We start from the raw sequence: 22582 nt of genomic DNA on the forward strand, positions 1-22582 counted from the left end.
CGGACTTACTGCGCTGCTGTCTGCAGAAGAATGTGGGTCTTGTCCGGGCTTCTGCGCATAGGCGTGATGCCTTGCGCGTAATGTCTGGCCTTATTACCCCGCTGCTTGGCTGGCATCTTGGCTGTATGTTGCTGTGTCCCTCAAGGAGTTACAAGGTCTGGCGCAAGAGGCTGTCAAATTTCTGTCTCATCAAGAGCTACTAGAGGTTTGCTCTTCCCCCTATCCTGTCTGTAGTGTCAGCTTGTGGTACTAGTCCAGGTACTAGCGCACCCCAAGCGTTCTCTTGCTGGGTGATGCTGTTAGTGGCCAGACAGTTACCTTGATTCCATTCATGGCGTGTGCTGCTTCCCACTGCGAAGCTCATGGTGAGTGGGAGCAGCTCGCAGTATTTTGGTGGGCAGGCATGTCTGGGTTTTCCAGTCTGTGCGGGGCCCCTGGGTAGTATGTCTCTAGTGTAGAATGTTGCCACTGCAAGGCCGGAGGACTCTTCCGCAAGTCAGCCTTATCAGCGCACAGCAATGTCTGAAAACATTAGTGCAGTCGCTGTTTTTGGTTCTTTAGTTTCCTTCTCTCCTCCCGCCCCCTAAGCCCCCCGGGCCTCTGTGGACTGCTGGAGTGCAGATATTATCCCCTCAAGTTCTGCCCTGGGTGTGCCTCCTTATTCCTCCCCAACCCCCCTGTCTATCAATCAACAGGGTGTGCAGGGCTGATGGTTGAGCGGAGGTAAAATTGTGGTCCAACTTTTTCTGTGCCCTTGCGTGTCGCTCAGGTTGCGCACCACTGTCTTTTTTTTTTTTTTTTTTTTTCCAGGGTGTGGATTGAGTTAAGTTATGTTGTCAGGGCCCCAATCCCGCCGTGCACGCAGACCTCACCTTCAATTGGCCCAGCTTTTGCAGTTCGGGCAGCTCAGCTCTGCCTTTTCCATACTGTGGGGTGCTGCGGTCTGACTCCTGTTGCCTCCCTGCAGGCGGGCTGCTTCCTCCTCCTGCTTTGCAGTGCTGCAACGCTGCCTTCTCCCGGACCTCCTCCCACCTGCCTAGTCGCCTCCATCCGAGGCCTCAACCGCACTCATCTCGTGTCTGAGGCTTCCAGTTCTCCGCACTGCTGAGTCTCTTGCTCCTGACAGTATTCCAGCAGCCGTCGCAACCCCAGGTCTCTGGGCTGCTTGTCCTTCACTTCAGTACCTCGGGTTGGCGGTCACCAGCTTCTGGTTGCTGCACAACTTCCTCACTGTTGGTACATCACATTTGGAGCCGCCATCTTGCTCAAACGGTCAGCGCTCTCAACTTTGCGGTTTTGGCTTGGTGCGTGCCGATTCTTAGCCAAGCGGTAAAATTTTGATATGGGGGTTTCCCCCAACATTTCGGTGCACGATGTAGGTGTCCGCTTGCAGAATCGGAACCGATGAGAATCTTAAACATAGGATCAAGCTGGAGCTTGTATTCCATGCTGCAGGGCTGCTGGCCACTCCCCTGCGTGCTGACATACTTCTATGCGACATCCTTACACTCCTTCAGTTTCAAGGGTACTTTCTATTTGGTTGTCTGAGTGCATATCGTCCCATACACTCGATGCGGTATAAGGACAATGCATGGAGTTCCATTTATAGCTCTTCTCCTGCTGTTATGATGTTGGTGAGGTGGCAGGAATTGGGGACAGTAAGTCTACCTGCTCCTCTACAGTATTTTCATTCTTACTACATGTAGCCCTTCACAGTTGAGGGTTACCTCGCAGAGCTTTCTATTTGTACGCAATCTCCTGATCAGGGTTCCCATTTTCAAATTCCTACAGTAGTTCCTGACTGGACTGACTAATATCTTTCTTCTAGTCCATTTCATTGTACCAGTATTGGATTTGAAATTTGGTGTTAAAGTGCCTAATGCGAGCTCCTTTTGAACCATTGCATTCTAGTCGATCCCGAATGCTAACCCTTAAGAGTATATTTCTAATGGCAATTACATTGGTTCTGAGTGAGCTTCAGGATCTTCTAAACCACCTTTCACAACCTTTGAGGTTAAGGTGTTACTGAGGATTCGTCCTTTTCTGCCTAAAGTGGTATCAGATTTACATTTGGCTCAGAAGATTGTGTTGCCTTCTTTTTAACCATCTCCTCATCCCTCGAAGGAAGAAGAGAGGCTGCATCGTTTAGACCCCAGGAGGGCCTCAAGCTTCTATGTTAGTAGAATGTCAAAAGTCAGGCAAGATGACCAGCCCTTTGTGGGTTATTCGGGTCACAAATTGGGACAAGGTGTCACCAAGAAAACCATCTCTTGCTGGATAATTGTATGCGTTTCTGAATGCTATACTTCGGCTGGCAAAGACCTGCCTGATGGTTTGAGGGGGCTTTTCACCCGAAGAGTGGCCAGTTCTTCGGCTCTTCAGATGGGGGGTGCCGGTTCAGGACACGCAGTGCTGCAACTTGGTGGTCTTTGCACACTTTCAACAAATATTACTGCCTGGATTCTATGTCAGGAGGCACTATTTGATAAAGCTATGCTTCACAACAATATTAATTCTCTTTTCCCACCGCCTTCAACACACAGCTTTGGGAGTATCAAAGATGAATACGTGGGAGAACACAATCCATTTGAAGAACAAATTACTTACCATTGGTGATGTTCCCACTGGATGTTCCTCCCACGTATTCCTCATCGTCCTCACATCCAACTCCTCTATCTTGGTGAGAATTTCCATACTCTTACGTCCTGTACCCTTTCCTCCATAATGCAGCAGAGTCCCTTGCTAGGGATGGGAGACGGAACCTTTTTCACCTGAAAAAAATCCTTCATTAAATTTAGAGGCAGGGGTGAGGAGGTCGTGGGAGCATGCGCTCCCCTGACTCCGCCCACCGGCACCACTCCTCAGCCCCCCTTTCTGCGTCGAGTGGAACGGGACGATTTCACCAGCGCTCTTGGTTTTGGCTTCAGCCATGTAATACCATGTGCTCTTCCCCAGACACGCTCGTCTGTCTTTTTGTCTTTTTATCAGGTAGTTGGTCCTCTGGCGCCACGCTCCTCTCTTGCGCATGTTGACTTCAGCGGCCTTCAGCAAGTGTACAGCCTGCGAGGGGCTCTTCCCTACATCCGATCCCGACATTCTTTGCCTCTGTTGCCTTGGCCCCACTGCGGCTGGGAGGGTTGTACCGCGTGCAATGCACTTATACCGCGTGCCCTGAAGAACCAGCTAGCTAGATGGAGGGAGATCTTTGAGAAGTCTCCTCCAGAGGACTTGAAGGACTTAGTCAGACATAAGTCAAGCCCGAAGGGAGGGCCACTTTATTCCTGCGCACCCCGCAAGGGCAACTCCTTCCCAAGGAAACGCCTGAGCGGGAGGAACCTCTCAGGTTCTTACACCAGCACGGGTACCGAGGCTATCTTAGCTACCAGCCAAAGTGTCTGTAGATCCTTCCGGAGACGGTGCTGAGGGACCGCAAGGTTATTTTACCAGGAGTACACCCGAGGGGCTACGCCCCAGTCCCAGCCAGATGTCGGAAGGGACACCCGCATGCAGCACTACTGGCAATACCGCCAAGGGCAATTTGCCTACCAGGCTCTGTCCTGAGGTGCAGGATAGGTCTCATGCTCCATCAGAGGCGGCCAGGCCTAGTGAGCCAAGTACCCCGACTTTGGCACGCAGCTCGACAAGATGGTCGCTCGTCCGATACCGCCCCTTGGAACGGAGCAGGTGGGAGAACGAGTTACAAGGTGGGATTGGTGGCAACCAGGTACCTGGCCTACACTTATTCATCAGCATTGCAGGGCAGGTTTAGACCACAGCCATCTAGACAGAGTACGGACCAGCCCCAACAGCTACCGGCCTGTGAGGACATGTTGTTTGAAAAGTTCCTCACGCTCATGAGATCTCCTCAGATGGGGCCATCCTCCGTGATGTGATCAGGGTCATGCTCCCTCCAGCCCCTCCGCCTACGCGTATAGTCATTCCTCCTATGGCTCCAGCACTGCAGGCCCCAGTGATGTCCCAACTGCCCTTGTTGGCTCCTTAGATTCCGGCTCCCCTGCCTCCCACAGTTCAGGCGGTTCCACACCAGCCTCTGGTTCCGGTCTCCACACCACAGCCCTCTGAGCCCAGCACTCCAACTCTTTCCGGACCAGCCGGACACCCTGGTGGACCCAGACGAGGAAGATGACCGCAACACGCCATCGTCGGCCAAGGCCTTTCGCAATCGACTCGCAGCTTTGGCAGATAACTTGGGGCTTCCTCAACCCGAGGTCTAACAGCAGGGGGTGGGGGTGCCAGCCAAGGTCCTAATCTACGCCTCGCAGCTAGAACGGGGATCCCGATGCAGAAAGACTGTCGTCTTGGTCAAAAAAGGGTGGCTTAAGCCCCACTCGGCCCAGCCTGTCAATCAGCGCCACGGAAACAAGTTTAGGCAAATGGAGGTGGTGAATCCACTCGTGCTGTCGGCACACCCTCAACCACATTCTTCGATGATCGCTGCGGCGTCACTCTACTCAAAGCCTCAGTCGTCCTTGGTGCCACGGACATGAGGACTGCCTAGCTTCGGGCTACTAAATTCAACCCAGACATCCAGGAACGCATATTGGACCTTCCATTCGAGGGTGGTGACCTCTTTCACTCCACCACCGATCAGGAGCTAGATACAAAGATAGTTTGCAATCTGCGCAGTCGTTATCTTTAAGAAGGCCTCCCACAAGACGTACACGCAATCGCATCAACTGTCCGACAAGGGGCGGGCGTTCGACGGGTTCCAGGGCTTCCAAGAACGGAGGTACAAACAGCCTGAATGTTCTCAGTCAGCACCGGCACAAACACCAAAGGGTGGCGAGGGGGAAACAAGGGCTTTTTTCACTCCCACTCCTCCGCAACAGCCTCGGAGTTAAAGATGGCATGACGTGCCCCTTCGGGTCCACATGTCTCCGGTGGGGTGGGGTGGGGTGGGGGGGAGGCTTGCCCTTCACGCACAGTTTTGCAGACCCCTGGATCCTATCTGTAGTATCCATGGGATACTGTCATGATCTCTGCTTCCAAAAGATCAGGACTTGCCCGACTCCCTTGGAAGCAGACCCATAACCCCGGTTCCGAGTGCCAGCCAGTCCCAATTGGGACCTTTTGGACCCTGTCCTGGCGCCAGTGGCACCAGGCTCATAAAGATGCCCAGTCCCAGCGCTGGAAGCGCCGGGCTCATAGTGCTTGGGTGGACTTACCTGCAGCAGACCATGCTGCTTACTTACCGGCCAGTTGAACCCCGGATCCTCTTCTGTTTGGGACTACTTTTCCTGTTGGGTGGGGCAGGAGCCACTCCCTAGGTTCAGAACACGAACTCTTCTGGGAACCAGGAACTCTTTTCTTACCTAGGCGTGGCTGTGGAAGGAGACACCTAAGCACTACAGGAGGCTATTTAAACCACACCCGATGGATGAATCTTGCTTTGTGTCATTCTGCATTCTCTGCAGCAGAACGCTCATCGTGTCTTCTGCTTCTGATCCTGGGCCTAAGGAAACAAAGGCTTACCATCCTGGAATCCAGTCTTCAGCAGCACCTGTAAAGACAAAGAAAGAACAGGTTAGCACTACGGTCTTCAGTGGCAGCGCATCTCTTTCCTGGTCCATCGGCTGTCACCAACGCCTCGTGCTGCATTCCGGCATCTGAAAGACAAAGGCTTACCTACTCTTCGCATGTTCCGGAGGTCTTCGCACTGCATTCCGGCATCTGAAAGACAAAAGCTTACCAGCTCTTCGCACGCTCCGGAGGCCTTCGGCGCTGCATCCCGCATCTGAAAGACAAAAGAATGTGCGTTTAAAGACATTGGGCAACTTTATTACTCACGTGCCATTACTCCTTCCCACGCCGAATCCAGTGGGTATTCCAGCACCCTTCAGCTTCTCTAAAGCTCCAAACTTGTACCTGCAAGATAAAAGGGACAGTTAGTGCGCATCGTGAAGCAGGCTACAAGCGCTTACCTACGTGCTTCCAGGCGCTTCTATTCCTCACGCGGGTTCGATCCTCAACTCTCATCAGCCCGCCATCCGCCATCGCCGGAACTCTGCAAAACAAGAGATATCATTACAAAAGACTTTTAAGACATTTGAAGCGCCCAGAACTTACCGTTCGTGCAGTTAACGACGGACAGCAGTCCTCTGAGGTCAAGAGGCCTGCACCCTTATCCAGTGAAGGAACTGGTTACGGCACCCTGCCCCGAGGCAGATGGAGAGCTCGGCGTTCACTTACATAAGACATCTTACTCTTCGAGTCAGACATACAGTGCACAGAGGTCCAGCCCAAAGAGCCAACCGTGTGTTACACATCACCTTTGAAGATACAGCATTCACCCAGTCAAGACCGGCGCCTCTGCGGGAATCAGGTGAGCGTTACAGATACCGCCTACCGATCCATTCCTCCTCCCCGCCACTCCCACAGATTGGGACAGCATCTCTGTTGGTGGAAATTCGGTCGCTTGTCGAGAGCCAGGCATTGGAAGAAGTCCCAGCCTCCCAGCGGGGATTGGGCTTTTACGCCAGGATTTTCGCCATACAAAAGAACCACCAGGATGGCCTGAGAGTTGTGTTGGACTGCTCCACCCTCAACCTCTCCCTCCCTCTTCAAAAATTCAAGATGGTTACGCCAGCACTCATTGCAGAGACATTGTGCAGGGGAGACTGGATGTGCTCCCTGGATCTGAAGCTGGTCTACACATCCCGATTTGGCAGCTGCATCACTCCTTTCTAAGATTTGGGATCATGGGCTGCCATTTCCAATGCAAGGTGCTACCCGTCGGCCTCAATTCAGCCCCCAGGGTATTTGCCAGGCTCGTGAATGTGCCAGGCTTGTGATTGCAGTTGCAGCCCTCATCAGGGCCTAGGGCCACCATGTCTACCCGTACCTGGACGACTGGCTCAATCTCAAGAAGTCTCAGCGGCAGCCTACGCAGAGCCTGACATTTATGAGCCTCATATGGAAGACAAGCTCCAAGGGAGTTTTTCCCTCGGAAGACAAGATCACGGCCATCAAGAGGACCACTGCTTACTTTCTCACCCAAGAGGTGACCTCGGCCTGCTGGTACCAACACTTATTAGGTATCATGGCAGCAGTCCTACTGGCCGTACCCCACACAAGACTCTAAATGAGGAGATTACAGCTGCACTTCGCAGCCTCATTGAATCGGCAGCGGGGCGCCCAACTGGAGCTTCTCAGCATTCCTCCTTCTCTCCACCTGGACCTCACATGGTGGTCCAAGGACTGCAACCTGCGGACCAGCAAGCCTTTCCAGCAGCGTCCCCCACAGGTTACCATCACTACGGGTTCCTCCCTTCAAGGCAGGGGGCCACTTTGGACAACCGCAGTGTTGATGGAGTCTGGACCCTGCAGGCGCAGGAATCTCATATCAACTGGCTGGAGCTGAAATCCATCTGGCTAGCACTCAAAGATTTCCTTCGGCTCATTGAGTAAAAGGTCGTCCTCATCCAGTTGGACAACTACAACAGCATGTACTATGTCAACAAGCAGGGTGGTACCAGGTCTCCTCCACTGTGCAGTCTAGCAATCGGCAAGTGGGAATGGGCCCTGGAGAACAACATCTACCTTACGGCCATCCACCTTCCAGGGCAGTCCAACCTGGAAGCTGACAGACTCAGACTGGGAGCGGACAAACACTGCAATGGTGGCAATTGAACGACTAGGTGCTGATGGAGATCTTCAGCAGATGGGGGCATCCTCAGGTGGATCTCTTTGCCTCCTGAGACACCAAGAAGTGTCAGTAGTTTGCGTCCTGACAGGGGCAGGGCCCCAACTCCCTGGGCAACGCATTCCAGATACAGTGGAACGGCATGACAGCGTATGCCTTCCCTCCCACACCCCTGGTCCACAGGGTGATCTGCAAGATGAAGCAATAATGTCACCTCTGTGTCATTCTGATAGCTCTGTGATGTCCGGCGAGACTGTGGCTCTCAGGGCTTCTCAGCCTCTCAGAACAGGCCACCCATTCACCTGCCGATGGGCCCAGCTCATCTTCTGGCGCAGCAGCGGGGCAGGGTGATCACCCCGCTCCACAGAAATTAGCCCTTGCAGTGTGGTTCCTGAGCAGGTCAAGCTGAAGAACTTGAGCCAGTCACAGGCTAACCTAGACATCATTCAGGGCGCTAGGAGCAAGGCTACTAGGAGACAGTACAAGAGGACTAGGTTCTGTCACTGGGCGAACTCTAAAGAGATCGACCCCACCCTTATGTGCACGTTGGATGATGTGCTCTCCTTCTCTGCACACCTTGCTCACTCATGCATGCAGGTGGACATATGCTGCACCTATTTGGCAGCCATAGGGGCCTACAGAAAATCAGAGGAGGTCATCTTCTCTTCCAACCTGGTGGTCAAGCAACATTTGGTGGGCCTCACCAGGCTTTACCCGCCCATCCAGAAACCACACCCTGTGTGGGACCTCAATGTAGTGTTGGGCGCCTTGGCGCACAAACTGTTTGAGCCAATGGCATCCGCGGACATCAGGCTGGTCACCTCTAAAACAGCTCTGTTGGTGGGTCTCGCTTCTGCTTGCGAGTCGGTGAGACCCAGGCTCTGATGCCATCAGAACCCTATACTACTTTTCACAAGGATAAAGTGATCTTGAGAACGCACCCAGCTTTCCTGCTTATGGTATTCTCCACTTTCCATCTAAACAAGTAGAAAGTCTTACCTATATGTTTTGCCGATCCTAAGGACGAGGCTCGGAGGGTCTTGCACTGTCAGGATGTCAGAAGCACCCTGAAGTTCTATCTGGACAGTACCAAGGCCTTCTGCAAGTCGAACGCCCTTTTGTCACCTTCAGGGGGGTCAAGGCCCGGTTATCAGGCATCCAAGCCCTCTATAGCAAGGTTGATGGTTTCGGCCATCAAGGAGGCCTACGACAGGCAGCAGAAACCACTTCCAGCTAACATGCATGCCCACGCTATCGGAGCCAAGGCCATGGCTGTCGCCTTCGCATCAGCAGGGCGGCCACCTGGGCCATCATTTCGGCTTTCTGTAAGCACTACAGTTTGGACGCCGGCTCTGAATCTGTTGCAGCTTTCGGACAGGCGGTTCTAAGGAATTTGTTTTCTTAAGGAGGGGTCTCCTCTCCACCCTGGGGTTACATTCAGTTGTAATCACCTATGCGGTATGGAGGAAAGGGGACAGGATGTAATAGTAATAGTTACTCACCGTAGTGACTAACGTACTCTTAGTCCTCTTTCCTCCATACGTCGCACCATCCCCCCACCCCCACCCCTCTAATAATACTGGCGTCATTAGGCAATGTTAAATATTGTCGATGCGTCAATGCGGACTGAGTGGCGCCGCCGGTGGGCGGAGTCAGGGGAGCGCATGCTCCCAGGACCGTGGCCCCTCGCACCTCTAAATTTAAAGGGTGAAAAAAGTTGTTGCCCGTCCCTATTGAGGGACACCCCTGCACTATGGAGAAAAGGTGGACTACGGACTAAGTGTACGTTGGTCACTACGATGAGTGACTATTCCATTTTCCTTTCAACCTCTGGGTCATACCTTCAAGATGGCGGAGCATGGGGGGCACGGGGAGGGGGAGATGAGAACTGCAGCAACGGGTGCCGCACAAGATACTTATACCAGCGTCGACGTTGCAGCCTAGTACAGGACGGAGGTCGTCGCTGGTCATGAGTCAATGACGCGCTACTATGGAGAAAAAAAATTTGAAGGTGCAAGCAGACTTACATGTATCAAAGATGAGTAATACGTGAGGGGAACATCCAGTCGAAACAACATTTCCATGGGTAAGCAATTTGTTTTTCTCTGTAAAAAGTCAGGACCGGTCCAAAAACAAAGTTTGTGGGTCCATAGAATGTGGAGGGAAAGTTGCTTCAAAGAAAAATCTTTCCTAACGGGGAACCAAACATGTTTATATTGTCTGTTTCTCTTTTCTTTTGGGGTTCAGTACTGACATTGAGATGGTTAAATTCTCCATTAACCAGAGTATTACAACTTCATTTCAGCAGTTCATGTCATGGGACACCTGTGATATGTGGTGGAACATTTGGATCTATGGGGGGGGGGAGAGTGCTGCTCAGTATCCTAGGAATATCTTAATGGATTGACCAGTATGAAAACTCATGGGAAATGAGCGTTTTTGGCAGTTGGTCTAATGTGGATTTCTGGTTCTGAGTAGAATTGGAGAAGGAAGGTTGAAGGAACAGGTTACAGGATAGTGCCCCACCAGATTTTCCCAGTTTTAGGAGTTTCAACTTTGCAAATGTATGTGGCTCCCTCCTTTTGCAAAGAGGAAGCGCAAGTTCCCACAACTGATGATATTATTTCTGAAACTTGCATGGCTCACTGAAAATCAAGATAAACTCTGGTGGGTTTTGGGCATTGTATGGTCTCTGGTTTTACTGACTTTTATTGACCTAGTGTACGGCAGATTTCCAAAAATTGTTAGGCATGAGTGGATGTGTAGGGTTAAATGTTTTTCCTTTGACTTTTCTAAGCTATCGGATGTTGAAGCTTTATATTTATGGTGTCTGTTGGTTGTTCAAGCCAGATCCTGCTGCAGAGTATGGCTCAACTTTGAAATCACTGGCTGGGAGTCTAGTGTCATGCTTTTGTTAGCCCATGGTGATTTATTCCAGTACAATCGCACTCAATATCTGCTGTGAAGGCTATGTGGGGATGAGTTTGTGTAGTGTTAAATATCCTGGCACGTGCCCCATGACAAATGTTGTCCTCTTGAGTGATCTATTTGGGAGGTAGTGGGAATAATTGTTGTCTCTGACATTACTGCAGTGCCACCTTTGGTGTTCTAGCTACTCAATGACTTTGAATGTGTATAATTGAGGATGAACTGGGAATCACCTTTACAAGAATTTCTTGGCCATTACTCTTCTTGAGCACAGACCGAGCAATGGATTCTGAACCCAATCTCCACATTGGTGTACGACGTTCATGATGATCCAACTCCTGCCATGATTATCCTCAAAACCCATTGTGGATAGATATTGTACCCTTTCGTAGAAGGGGGGGCTATGAGGTAGAGAAATGTAAAGAAAATAAACTCTTGGTATCCAGTTGAAGGTTTTAAAATACGGCCTGGTTGAGAGGTATTTGTTCTGTCACCATTGATTTCTTCCACAGAATCCTTACCCCATTTGAGATTTTGAAGCTAGCATGTGTGGTGTACCGTTATCCTATTTGTGTGGTGTACTCATATTCTGCGTCTTGGCCTAATTGTGTAAGTTAGTGCATAGGGTGTTTTCTAAATTCACTCACTGACTGTCTGTGCACACATTTGAGGCGCCCTGCTCCCCTTTTAAATCTAGGCCTTTTCCTTATTCTGTTCTCATTTAGTCCATGCATTTTAGGCTCTGCCCGCTCTTTGAATCTAGGCGATATATAGCACTGCTCTTTGTACATAGATCGAACCCAGGATGTAAACATTGATGTTTGTTCAGGTAACCCATTTATCCCCTCGCACACCGCACCTTCGTACTTTAGCGTAAGACCCAGTCTCATTCCACGCACCATGCACGCTCTTATAACACAAACACTACTGCACAACACCTCTGCCATAAGAATGAATCTACTTTTCATGAAAAACTTGAACTGTAGCTTCCCACATAATTCTTTCTCCTTAAATCACAATCCACCCTGTTAAGTTCATAGTTTACCTATGCTGTGCCCCATCCACGCGCCATTCAGACATGGGTGACAATCGGGTTCTTGCCCACCCTGAAAATGCTAGACCTTGATGTCAAGGAACTGGTGCCTATGGTTTCAACCCTGCTGGCATCCACAGGACCCAATTTATTTGATGAATGAGTTAGGGCTCCCTTTGATCTGCAACCAAACACCCACAGGATCTACCGTGGCTGCGGCAGCCACAGCTCTAGCTTGGCGCAATGCTGCTCTCTTAAGGGCGTCAAGCTCTCTGTACTTGTCCCCCTCACCATCTGCGTCATCGGCACCACGGCCCCCCCCCCAAGACAATGCCCCACTTTCAATGTGCACGTTTCTGTCAGACGTTCAACTACTTTGAGAGGGGGGGGTGGTACTAGCCTGTTTGGAGAGGAGCCCCCTTATGTGGTGAAGCCAGGCTTTTCTCTGAGGATTTCTACACTGATGGAGAGGACTCAATGGATCTGGGCGCAAGCCTACAGGTTGTTAGTCGGATGGACACCTTCCAAGAGCTGGACATCCTTCTGCTTCGGGTCTGGGGAGTCATTGTGCTTCTTTACAGATGGTGATAGCGAAGGTGGTGAAATCATGGTGGCGATCAGCACCCACCAGGCCCAAAGGTCGATTTAAAAGGACCAACCTCCTGAATAAGGGTACCCAGATAGAAAACCTACTGCCCCGGCTGTGGAGTGGAAGCCTGTGTCTATCCCCGTGATGGAAGGGACCTGGGCCGGCACAATCAGATTCGTTTTTTACTCTCCACCAATGCGACCCTGGAGAGTCAGTAGAGCAGGCAGCTACAGCAAACCTTAAAACCATCTCCTTACCCTCTTTGCCCCCAGAGGGGGAGAATGAGCGATTGGGTGCTTGTTAGGGGTGGAGGACGGGAGGACAAGTTGTTTGCTTTGCACAATTTTGCTATGAGAGGGGTGTGGTGAATCCAGTGAGATTATCACTAAATATCCAGATTTGGGCCTCTTCTCCTGTGGCCAGGGAAAGGCAGCTGATTCTGACTCTGGGGGTGGTTTCATGCAGGGGAGGATCACAGAGGCGGGGGGGGGGTTGACTCATGCTGGGAGACGAAGGGTATCTTCTCCTCCCATAATTCCACTTTAATTCCTGAATTGACAATGGCTTATTGTAAAGTGGAGCAACTTAATGTTCTACACTCTTCTGTGGACTTCAGTTCTGTGAGAAACTCATGGTGGCAACAAGACAGACACAAGTGATCACAGTTCAAGGGTGTTTATTGAACAATGAATGTTGTATACAAGTTGGAAAAATGCCTAATCTAAACCTAAGATTAAGATGGGAGCAAGTGTCAACCATCAAATGAAAAATAAGGCAGTCCTAATGGCGTTGTCAAAGTAAAAGGGCCTATACTAAGAAACGTATTGCCAAACATCACAACTAATACAAAAGGGCAGTGTGGAATAGTTCTCAAGAAAAGAAAGAAGTGTTCTCAAATAATATGTCCGGATGCATAGCCTGGGTCTTCCTTCCCCACGTTTCGTGCTCGGGGGGGAAGATGGGAGCTTGGCGCATAGTACGGTCTTGGGCTTTTCCAGCACAAGACGACAGTTCCAATGACAGTTCTCAGGACCGTTGGACCGTTGACGGCCAAGTCTGGTCTCCTTAGAAAGTCTCTTGTCTTTGTTCTTGATGTGTTCAGATAACAAAAACAAAAGTTCCTTTAATCAAATGAAAGTTTAAGGTGATATTGATTCACCCCTCAGGTCCCCCTCTTCTGGGCGCTGATCCTTCTCAATTGTAATCCACAGTTCAGATAGGGTGATGATTTCACCCCTGGATCCCCCTCTTCTGGGGGCTGACCCTTCACATCGTATTCCTTAATTTATGTCGGTTCTTTTCTTACTTGACATCTGGGTGATAGATTCCCCTTGAATCTCCCTCGGTCAAGGTCAGAACCCTCTTGACTGCCAGTACTCCGGTGCAGCTTCACCCCTGGACATCCCTCGGCCGGCCACGGACCCCTTTCGACTGCTAATACTTGGGTGATGGCTTCATCTCTGGCATCCCTCCTTTGGGTTCACTCTTGCCGTTTCTTAACTTTTGCTTTCACTCTTAATCTTGGGGTGCCAACTTTTCACCTTTCGATCCCCCTCTGCCGGGCTCAGACCCCTCTCGATTCTTAACTCCTTTCACCGGGTTTACTGTGGCTCTCGATCGGGGTGATGGTGGCTCACCCCTGGGTCTCCCTGTTCTGGGCTCTGACCCCTCTTTTCTTCCACTGTTGTCTTTTAACACCATTCAATGTGTTTGGGATTCACTTCCCTTTCTTTCACAGTGCTTGTAGATCAGTCTTTCGATTGTACAGGGATTTTGCTTGACCCTCTGTATGACCACTTTGACTTATTTCGCTGGCCCTCCTACGGCCTTCTGGTACCTGTAGTTTCCTTCAGATGGGGTTTGACCAGTCTGTCTTCAGTTTAGCATCCACGTGGTGCCGGTTTCCCAGCTTTTGCTGGTCTCCCCTTAACACCTTACTGTTCATTCATAGTTCTTTCATGTCCGTTCATTAATCTTAGTTCAACTTATCACTTTTGTGATGCTCCCTCAGCGCAGCTAGTTTCTTATCGGCTTTCCCCTCGACTCACCGGCTGTGATCAACTGCTTTGCCTTTGGCTTCTCTGGAGTCAAAACCGATACCACAGGCGCAGGAGCTTCCCTCGCTTCCTGACTATCGGCATAGGCTTGCCCTGTGTGAGGTGACATTTATGGGGAAAACGGGAATGCCTGGGATTACTGGTATGAAGTGAACAGGGGGAATTGTGGGAATGGTAGTGTTTTGTCTGAACAGATGGGGAGTGCAGGAAATAATAACCAGAGGGGCGTGGAAAAGAAAACCAGGTGTAGGCGGGTATGGCATGAGACTTTTGGGGTTTTGGGAGAGACCGTTTCTGAATGTGACAGGTTTTGATATCCTAGGAAACGGGTTATATACAAAGGGGTTGGTAGACTTGGGTAAGAGGGATTATATGGGAAGAGGGGCTGGTCGGAGGTGGCACAGCCCATAAAAGTCTCTGGGATCTCTCTCCTCATCTTCTCCCCTGGTAACATACCGCGTCTCACCTAGACTTTCCTACTTTCTTGAACAGAACTTTGTTGAAAAACAACTATATTTTAAGTATTCCTGAATTGATCCAGGGGAAGGCAATGCAACCATGGTTGCAAGGAGTACTTCCAAGAACATTTGAGCTTGAATTACAAAGACTGTTTTTGTTGAACCAAAAGTTAGCCATATTTTCATTGTATAATTGGATTGCATGTAGAAGTGTGGGCCAGATATAATTTTGGACACAAGGTCATTTTTCTTTAGTTAGAGTTTGCTAGGAGTTTCTCTATTAGCTTAGGCGTTTATCATAACTATTTTAACTTTTCATAAAATGGCAAACTTTGAGAACTTTACTTTTGTCCGTCTCGCATTTCTGACTCTTCACTGCGGGTAATGGCCAAATGCTCTTTATGCCTCTGGAGTTAAACAGTGGTGTACAGAGGCAGCAATACAGCCACTGCAGTCCCTAGAAAGACCCTAGGGACAAAGCTCCTGTGAGGTCTTGCAGCATGACACCCAGGTGAGGTGAGAATTTCCCTATTGGTTGAGTGGCAGCATCCGATCCGTTAAGACCCTTCGGTCTTACAGGTCGCAACTCTTGGTTACTGGCTCCCTTTTGCTCAACGCTATCACAACTTCCCTCCCTCTGGCCTCTTTACTGCTGGAGAAGGTTGCCACAGAACTGGCCCCTGTGCAGTACAGAATGAAGTAGGGGCTTGTAATCTTTACTTTATGGTTCTGAAGGAGGACAGGGAGGTCTGCTCCCCATGATAGATCTGATGCTGTTGAACCTGTTCCTGTGCAAGGACAAGTTATGATGGCCACCTTTGCTCAGAACCTACAGATCTTCTAACTACACGATTGGCTGGTATCCCTGGCACTCCAGGATGATTAATTCCACTTGCCAATCCATACAAATCACAGTTAAGTACACAAGTTTTTTAATAGTCAACCAACTACTAGTTAATTGTTCTACTGTTCGCCCTTTCTTTGACATCCAAGGGCTTCACCGCGCTGCTGAAAGGGGTAGCCACTCAACTACAGGAGGGGAAAGCATTCAGGTCTTAAAACTATACAAAGCTCTAGTGCACACGTAAGGTTAAGATCATTCCAAGAAATGTTTTCTTTTCAGAAGTGTCTTATAAAAAAAAGGGGGGGGGGCGCGCTGGGGAGTTACAATCATCCTTGGTACATAGGATGAATAATACATGTAGAAATCTAATATCCTTGAAATCCAGGATACTCCTGTCCCCTGCACACTGATACTGTAATCAGTCAACATCTTGCATATATTTTAGTCTGCACATAAGATGAAAACGCAATTTTAAACAAGCAAATATTTATCCTATAGTGCAAAGAAATGTTTATGAACAAAAGAGAAATCCATTGAGATGTGTACACTATTTTAATTTTGCTTTAGTTTTGAAAATCAAATTTTATTGACATTTTTGCAGTTTCAATCCATCAACAATAACACCAACTTATTCAACATGTTAGAATTACATTTCTCCCACCACCCCCTCCATTCCCTCCCCCCGAATGCAGTTCAGCCATATTCTTCCAGTACCTTACCACCACTGGGAGAGTACTACGTGCTTACAATTATTTAATTTTCTTTAACTCCCATGGGTGAGCTATCGACCATACAGTCTGTCTTCGTTTCATCTAGGAGTTGTGTCAGGTATTCTGTGTCAGAAATAGACCTTGCTTTTAGGACACATTCGTTCTCCGTAGGGACCGTTCCCCCTCTTCCATTGTTGGACTATAAAGCATCTCGCCGCCACCAACAGAGTATGGATCATTTGAATCTCATCCATCCTTCCCCCCCCTTCCCCTCAGCCACCCCAGACAGCAACAGGCTGGGTGCCCCATTTCTATCTATTCCATCCACCCCCGTTAGCCATCCCAGCACCTCCTTCCAAAATGTCTGGATCGGGGAGCATTTCCACCACATGTGGTAATAGTCAGCCTCCGCCCCATCACAGCGCCAGCGGCGGACCTCTACGCTGAATTTTTGCTAGGGTTGCTGATGGATAGTGCCATCTGGCCAGAGCCCATATCTCAACCTTTAAAGAGGAAGGTGGATAATAAACAGTGGGGTGCCTACTGAAGAGCCTCTGCAAGTGGGGGTCAATTGGGACATAGAGGAGGTAATCCAGTGCACTGCAGAGCATTCCAAATACGTGGTGGTTGGTGTTATATTTGGCTCCTTGGAGCTGCTGGTAAACAAGAGGTTAAAAAATAAATTGCGTCAGGAAAGTCAAAGAAAAAAGCCATTGCTGAGGATGTGGAAGACTTTTCGCCCTGTAGTGGGCTAGGTAGTCAGGAAAAGGCTGCACCCCAGTACCGTATCATGGCTGCATTAGGTTGGATAGAGCAGTTGATGTCGCTATTGTAAGGCAAGCTTGACAATCTAACTGAGAAAGTGACCCATCTAGAAACGAGAACCTCCACACTGGAACAAAAGACCAGCGAACTGGATAAACACCATTTGCAAATACTATGCAGGGTGCAGAAGGGGTGCAGAACATTTGTTGTGAAGTGGAACTGGCAGTAAAGGGCAGTAGGGTAATGGACAAAAAACTTGAATTTATTGAAAATGTGTTGTCAGGCCCACAGCTCTGACTTATTGGGCTCCCATCGGGAGTGGAGTGGAGGGGATTGACCCGATCAACTGTTTCTACCTGGCTCCCTGAGTTGCTGGCTCTTGAAGTCGAAGAAGACCAAATATATATTGATAAAAGGCTACATGCTTAAACCATATACATCCTAAGCAATGTTGACTTCAGTGGTGGGCCACGCGCTTCTGGTATGGCTGAGTGACTCGAGGCGGCAGCAGCTAAGAAAACCTTTGAACTTCAGGGCCACATAATTCAATTCTTCCCGGAGCTCTCACATGCCACTGAGAAGAAAGGTAGGCCCCTGAACATCATGAAGAAATCTGTTTTGGAACTTGGGGTTAAGGTGGGTCTGCTCCGACCTGCTAAGCTCCGAGTATCTTGGAAGGGGAAGGATTATCTGTTTTAGGAGGCAGAAGGGACAGAAAGTTGTGTTAATCCATTCTTGCTGAGAGCCATCTAATGGCGATACAGGTTGGTTTTGGGCCGAGATAAATGTCCCCCTAATTGTTCTTAATCTAGCATGTTTTTTTCTATATAACGTGTGGTCTTGCTAGCCTATCTTTTAAATGTTTTGGTTGACTGGTGCCCTAATGCGACTCTTTCAGGAATCCCAGAGTACGATTTTCAATACAGTCCACCTGAATGCCTGTGCTTACTCTATTGTACTCCTGCAGACATGAGCACCACCTGATGACAGTCCAAGTTTCAAGTGTTTAAACCTGTAGACCCCCACCACCTCCTAGTTGATGTGGACTCTCAAGGTTGTTGCCAAATATGAACAAGAGACTGAACTTGATTGTGGTTGTAATATGTTGATGCTTTCTACTTTTGTTCCCTTGTATTGTTACAAGATTAAAACAAATAAAATAAAAAAAGAACAAATGGACAAAGTGACGAAGTATGGATCATGCTTAATGTGTCAGTTTCTACATTTGTTTAACTGTCACTCGAGTGTTCAGCTAATCCGTTCTCTGCTGTAAAATACAAAGCGTTCTGCTAAAGTAAAATGAAGGGGACAGGCGATGTCGAGGAAAATTAAGCACTGATATCTTTACGAGTGACAGGTAAGAAACACATTGTGCTCAGACCGCCTAACAGGTTGAGGTTTGTGGTAATGTCACTCGTGATGTAGGATCAAACGAAAATCAAAAGCCCGCCCCCACAGAAGTGATATATTTTCACAATTACAAGTGATAACCATCAATAAAATAGTCTAAAATAGGGCATGCATGACAAAGAAAGTAGAACAAAACGAACTGTTCTGTGAGGCTTGGGACATCGCGGACTCTTTCTATTAACACTATATTCGAACAAACCTACAAACAGTGTTAATACTACCCTTGCACTCGCCCCCCCCCTTTTCCAGGCAATTGAGAAATGCGACAAAAAATGTGTTTTTCTTTTGATTTATTTTAGCGGCTACATTTTTATTTTCATGCTACAATATCCTGGAGGGTCTGTCCAATCGTTACCAAAAAGGTATATTGGGCTACCAATGGAGTAAAATGGCCTGCACCATTGGTGAATCCAAAACTAAAGTATAGCTGTCACCAACATACTCCCCAAGACACACTTAGGGTGCTAAAAGTAACTTAGGGCAAAATGGGGTGTCTGAGTCACCCCTGGGACTGGGTGCCGTGGCTCCAATACCATGGACATTAAGACAAAAGGGTTGCAATGGCAGGGGGGCTTCCAGATAAGTCCCTATGACCATCAAAAATAGGGGGGGGGACAAAACATTGAGGGACGTCTATTTTGCCTGCTCGTCTCTGCTACCCATTTCATCCCATTCTCTCATGTACGTATTGAAAATGCTGCCTGTATGTCCCGAAACCTCAGCTACAACCTTCATACTGCCTTGTTTATCCACTCCTTCTACCGTAACGTCGATCATGGAACTGTGCAATGCTTATCACTCTGTTCGATCAGCAAGTGCGTTACTGCTATACCTACTCTACTTTCTTATTGTCTCATCGCCAACTTCTGATGCAACCGTTGCTGCCCCCCTGCCTCTCAGGGTCCTCCCGGTTTGTGCAAATCAATTCAGGGCCTTCCCGTTTCTCTTTCTGGCCGGTTTGACTTGGTCCTAGCAAGAGGGCAACAAAACTACCTCCGCTAAGGACTTAATCCTGGACATTAATGCGCTACTCGGCTGTCGGACGACCTCTTTTGTCATGATCTATGCAACCTGATAATCTGTTATTACTTAGCTACTACTTCGCCTCTCTTCATGAAGTTCAGCCTGCCCAAACTGCGTGCACACCCTCATTTTGTCCCTCATGTTAGGTTGCACGCCTGGAGTAGCCCCCTCACCTTGAGGTGAGGCTTTGTCAGTCGATGTACACACACCTAGTTTGTTGGTCATATATGCTTGCATGCTGGAAGTAGCCCCCCCGCACCATGAGGTGAGGCTGCACAAAGTGTGCTTGTACCACCCACCATTGCTGTGATCCATATACGTGTTGTTGCACTTTACAAACTGTACTATGCACGTTACTGTAACTAGTGCCTAGATGCCTCAGGGCTTTGTGCGCTGATATAAATGCAACAAATAAATGAATCAAAAGGCGGGATACAACATTTCAGAGACAGTCCCAGGATGGTAAATACTTTTAGCAATAGGTTACGTGCCGGTTTTGTGTGGAGTTGTGGTGAGCCTACATCTGTGGCTAGTGGTATTTGTGATACGGTTTCAGCTCCCCCTCATGGCACTCATTTTTCCCCAACAAGTTAAGGTGGTCAGGAGTGATTTCTGTGGATGAAGTACCAATGTTCAGTGACTTTATCTATGCTTATACTTAGCTTCCGAGTACCATTTTATTTTCTCCACAGAACACCGAACTGAAGTGGAAACGCAGCCACCTTTGGGGGATGTGATCTTTGTGTATGAGCAATCTGCGAAGCCTGAGCAGAAGACGCTCGCTGCAAGTCTTAAGCTGCCACCTACATTCTTCTGCTACAAAAACAGTCCAGACTACAAAAGTGATGACGACCAGGATGGTAAGGGGAACGTTCCGATAGGGATTTGGTTCAGTAGTGTAATATTCTTTACATATCTCTTAAACTTATAATGCAAAATACAGTGTTATTTCCCCCAAGTCCAATTTAGGTACTTTTTCAAATGCATGTCATTGCCATAATGAACCAAGTTGAGCGCTAGCACTTTTAAAAATCAGTCCTACTATGCATTGTTGGGGAGATTTCCCAAAGGTCCTCTGGTAAGGACTTTGGGAGATCAGCCTGTTAGTGGTAGGACAGTTTTTCTAAAGTACAAATAAGGGCTTCATGAAACCATACAACTTGGGCAATACGGAATATCCAACTCTTAGTACAAGTCTGTACCACCGGAGATGGGGGGGGGGCAGCATCGACAGAGCAGCCAGGCTTATCTTGGGAGGGAGAGAGTGCTGTAGGTCAGTACAAAGAAATTGTATCATACATATGGTTCAAAGAAACACTAATAGTAATGTAAAAATAATGGTCTCTTTTAAATACAAGTAGGCCAAGATGAATCTTGGGGAAGTAAGTACGCTTCACATAGGTTATAAACACATATATAAAAAGCATCACAATACCTATGGTGTACAAACCAAGGTATAGCCTTATTTAGAGGAGTATTAAGCAAGTTAATGTGAGCTGAACCTAATGTTTATACATTCAGGATAGTAATATACTATTCTTGAGGGAATAAGACCAGGTTAGTTATTTTTAGATTACAATAAGTAATTCAAGTTTAGTAGACCCTACTGGTCACATCATAGTGTACTCTTATGTCCCGTCACCTTTCCTCCATACTGTATGGGCGTCCCTTGCGAGGGACAGAAGACGTAACCTTTTTCACCAGAAAAAATCTTCTTCCCCTTTAAATTTAGGGGCACGGCCCTTGGGGCATGTGCTTGCCTGACTCTGCCCACCGGCGCCACTCCTCATTTCACTTTTCTGCGTCGACTGGAACGGGCCGAATTCACCCGTGCTCCTGGGTTTGGCTTCGGCCATGTAATACCATGCCCTCTTCCCCCGATTTTCCTATATCTTTGTCTTTTCTTTTCAATTAGGTACTTGGTCCTCCGATGGCACGCTCCTCCCTGGTGCATGTCGACTTCAGCAGGTGTCCAGCCTGTGAGGGGCTTTTCCCTATGTCCAACCCCTATGCCCTTTGCCTCCGCTGCCTTGGCCCCGACCACGGCTGGGAAGGTTGTTCCACGTGTGACGCACTGACTCCACGGGCACTGAAGAACAGGCTAGCTAGTTGGAGGGAGCGCTTCCAGAAGTCGCCTCCGGAGGACCTAAAGGTCTTCGTCAAACTTCGCTCAAGGCCAAAGGAAAGGCCCATGGAAGCGCCCGACCGGGTGGAGCCCTTTGGGTTCTAGCTACAGCACATGTACCGAGGCTAGTCCAGCTACCGGCCTCACAGCCGAGGGTCTCCGTAGCCTTCCGGTACCTGTGCTGAGGGAATGCAAGGTTTTTACCGGGGTTACTCCTGAGGGGCAACGCCCTAATACCTGCATCATGTCCGAGGGTGGCGCCTTCACCCAGCACTACCAGCAGTTCAGCCCAGGGCAATACGCCTTCCAGGTCAAGGCCTGAGGTGTAGGATAGGCCTTATGTTCCAACACTAAGCGTCTTGGACGGGGCTGGGTCCGATGAGCCAGGCACCACGACTTTGGCACGCAGCTTGACAAAATGGCTGCCGCGCCAGACAAGATGGCCACTCGCCCAATACCCCCTCTGGCATAGCGGGTGGAGGAACGAGTCACAAGGTGGGACTGGTGTCAACCAGGTATGTGGCCTACAGCTTATCCATCAGCAGCGCAGGGCAGGTTTCCCCTGCACACCAGGCAGTGTGTGCCCCGGCTCCAGCCGCCTGTGGCCACCCCGTCAATATCTCCTTCCACCTCTATAGCCTCAGAGGACGCCATCAGGGACGTGCTCCCCAGGTCACCCAGCGCCTCCTCAGATTTCAGCTTCCCTGCCTCCCACAGTACAGGCGGTTGCACACTAGCCTCTGCAGCAGCCACTAGCTCTGGTCTCCACTCCGCAGCCCACGGTGCCCAGCATTGATTCACTAGCTCAGGACCCCCTGAGCCTGGTGGACACAGGCGAGGAGGGGGGGGGGGCCCAAGCGCCATCTTCAGCCAGGGCCTTCCACAAACACCTTGCAGGTTTGGCAGAGTATTTGGGCCTTCCTCGGCCTGAGATCGAGCAGCCCGAGGAAGGGGGGGGGGTCTTAGCAGAAGTCCTC

The 22582-nt window shown here is 49.3% G+C and overlaps 1 protein-coding gene across 1 annotated transcript in view; it reads left to right on the forward strand.

Annotated features, from left to right (window-relative positions):
* LOC138526300 (E3 SUMO-protein ligase RanBP2-like) overlaps positions 1–22582 on the forward strand; it is a 1418318-nt gene that overhangs the window by 955922 nt on the left and 439814 nt on the right. Inside the window, exon 21 of the mRNA XM_069636875.1 lies at positions 20173–20340. Coding sequence (XP_069492976.1) covers positions 20173–20340 — 168 coding nt within the window. The remainder of the gene's footprint in view (positions 1–20172; positions 20341–22582) is intronic.

This window comes from Ambystoma mexicanum, chromosome 7p (genome assembly GCF_040938575.1).
Source record: "Ambystoma mexicanum isolate Mex_15411 chromosome 7p, UKY_AmexF1_1, whole genome shotgun sequence".
Taxonomy (NCBI): Eukaryota; Metazoa; Chordata; class Amphibia; order Caudata; family Ambystomatidae; genus Ambystoma; species Ambystoma mexicanum.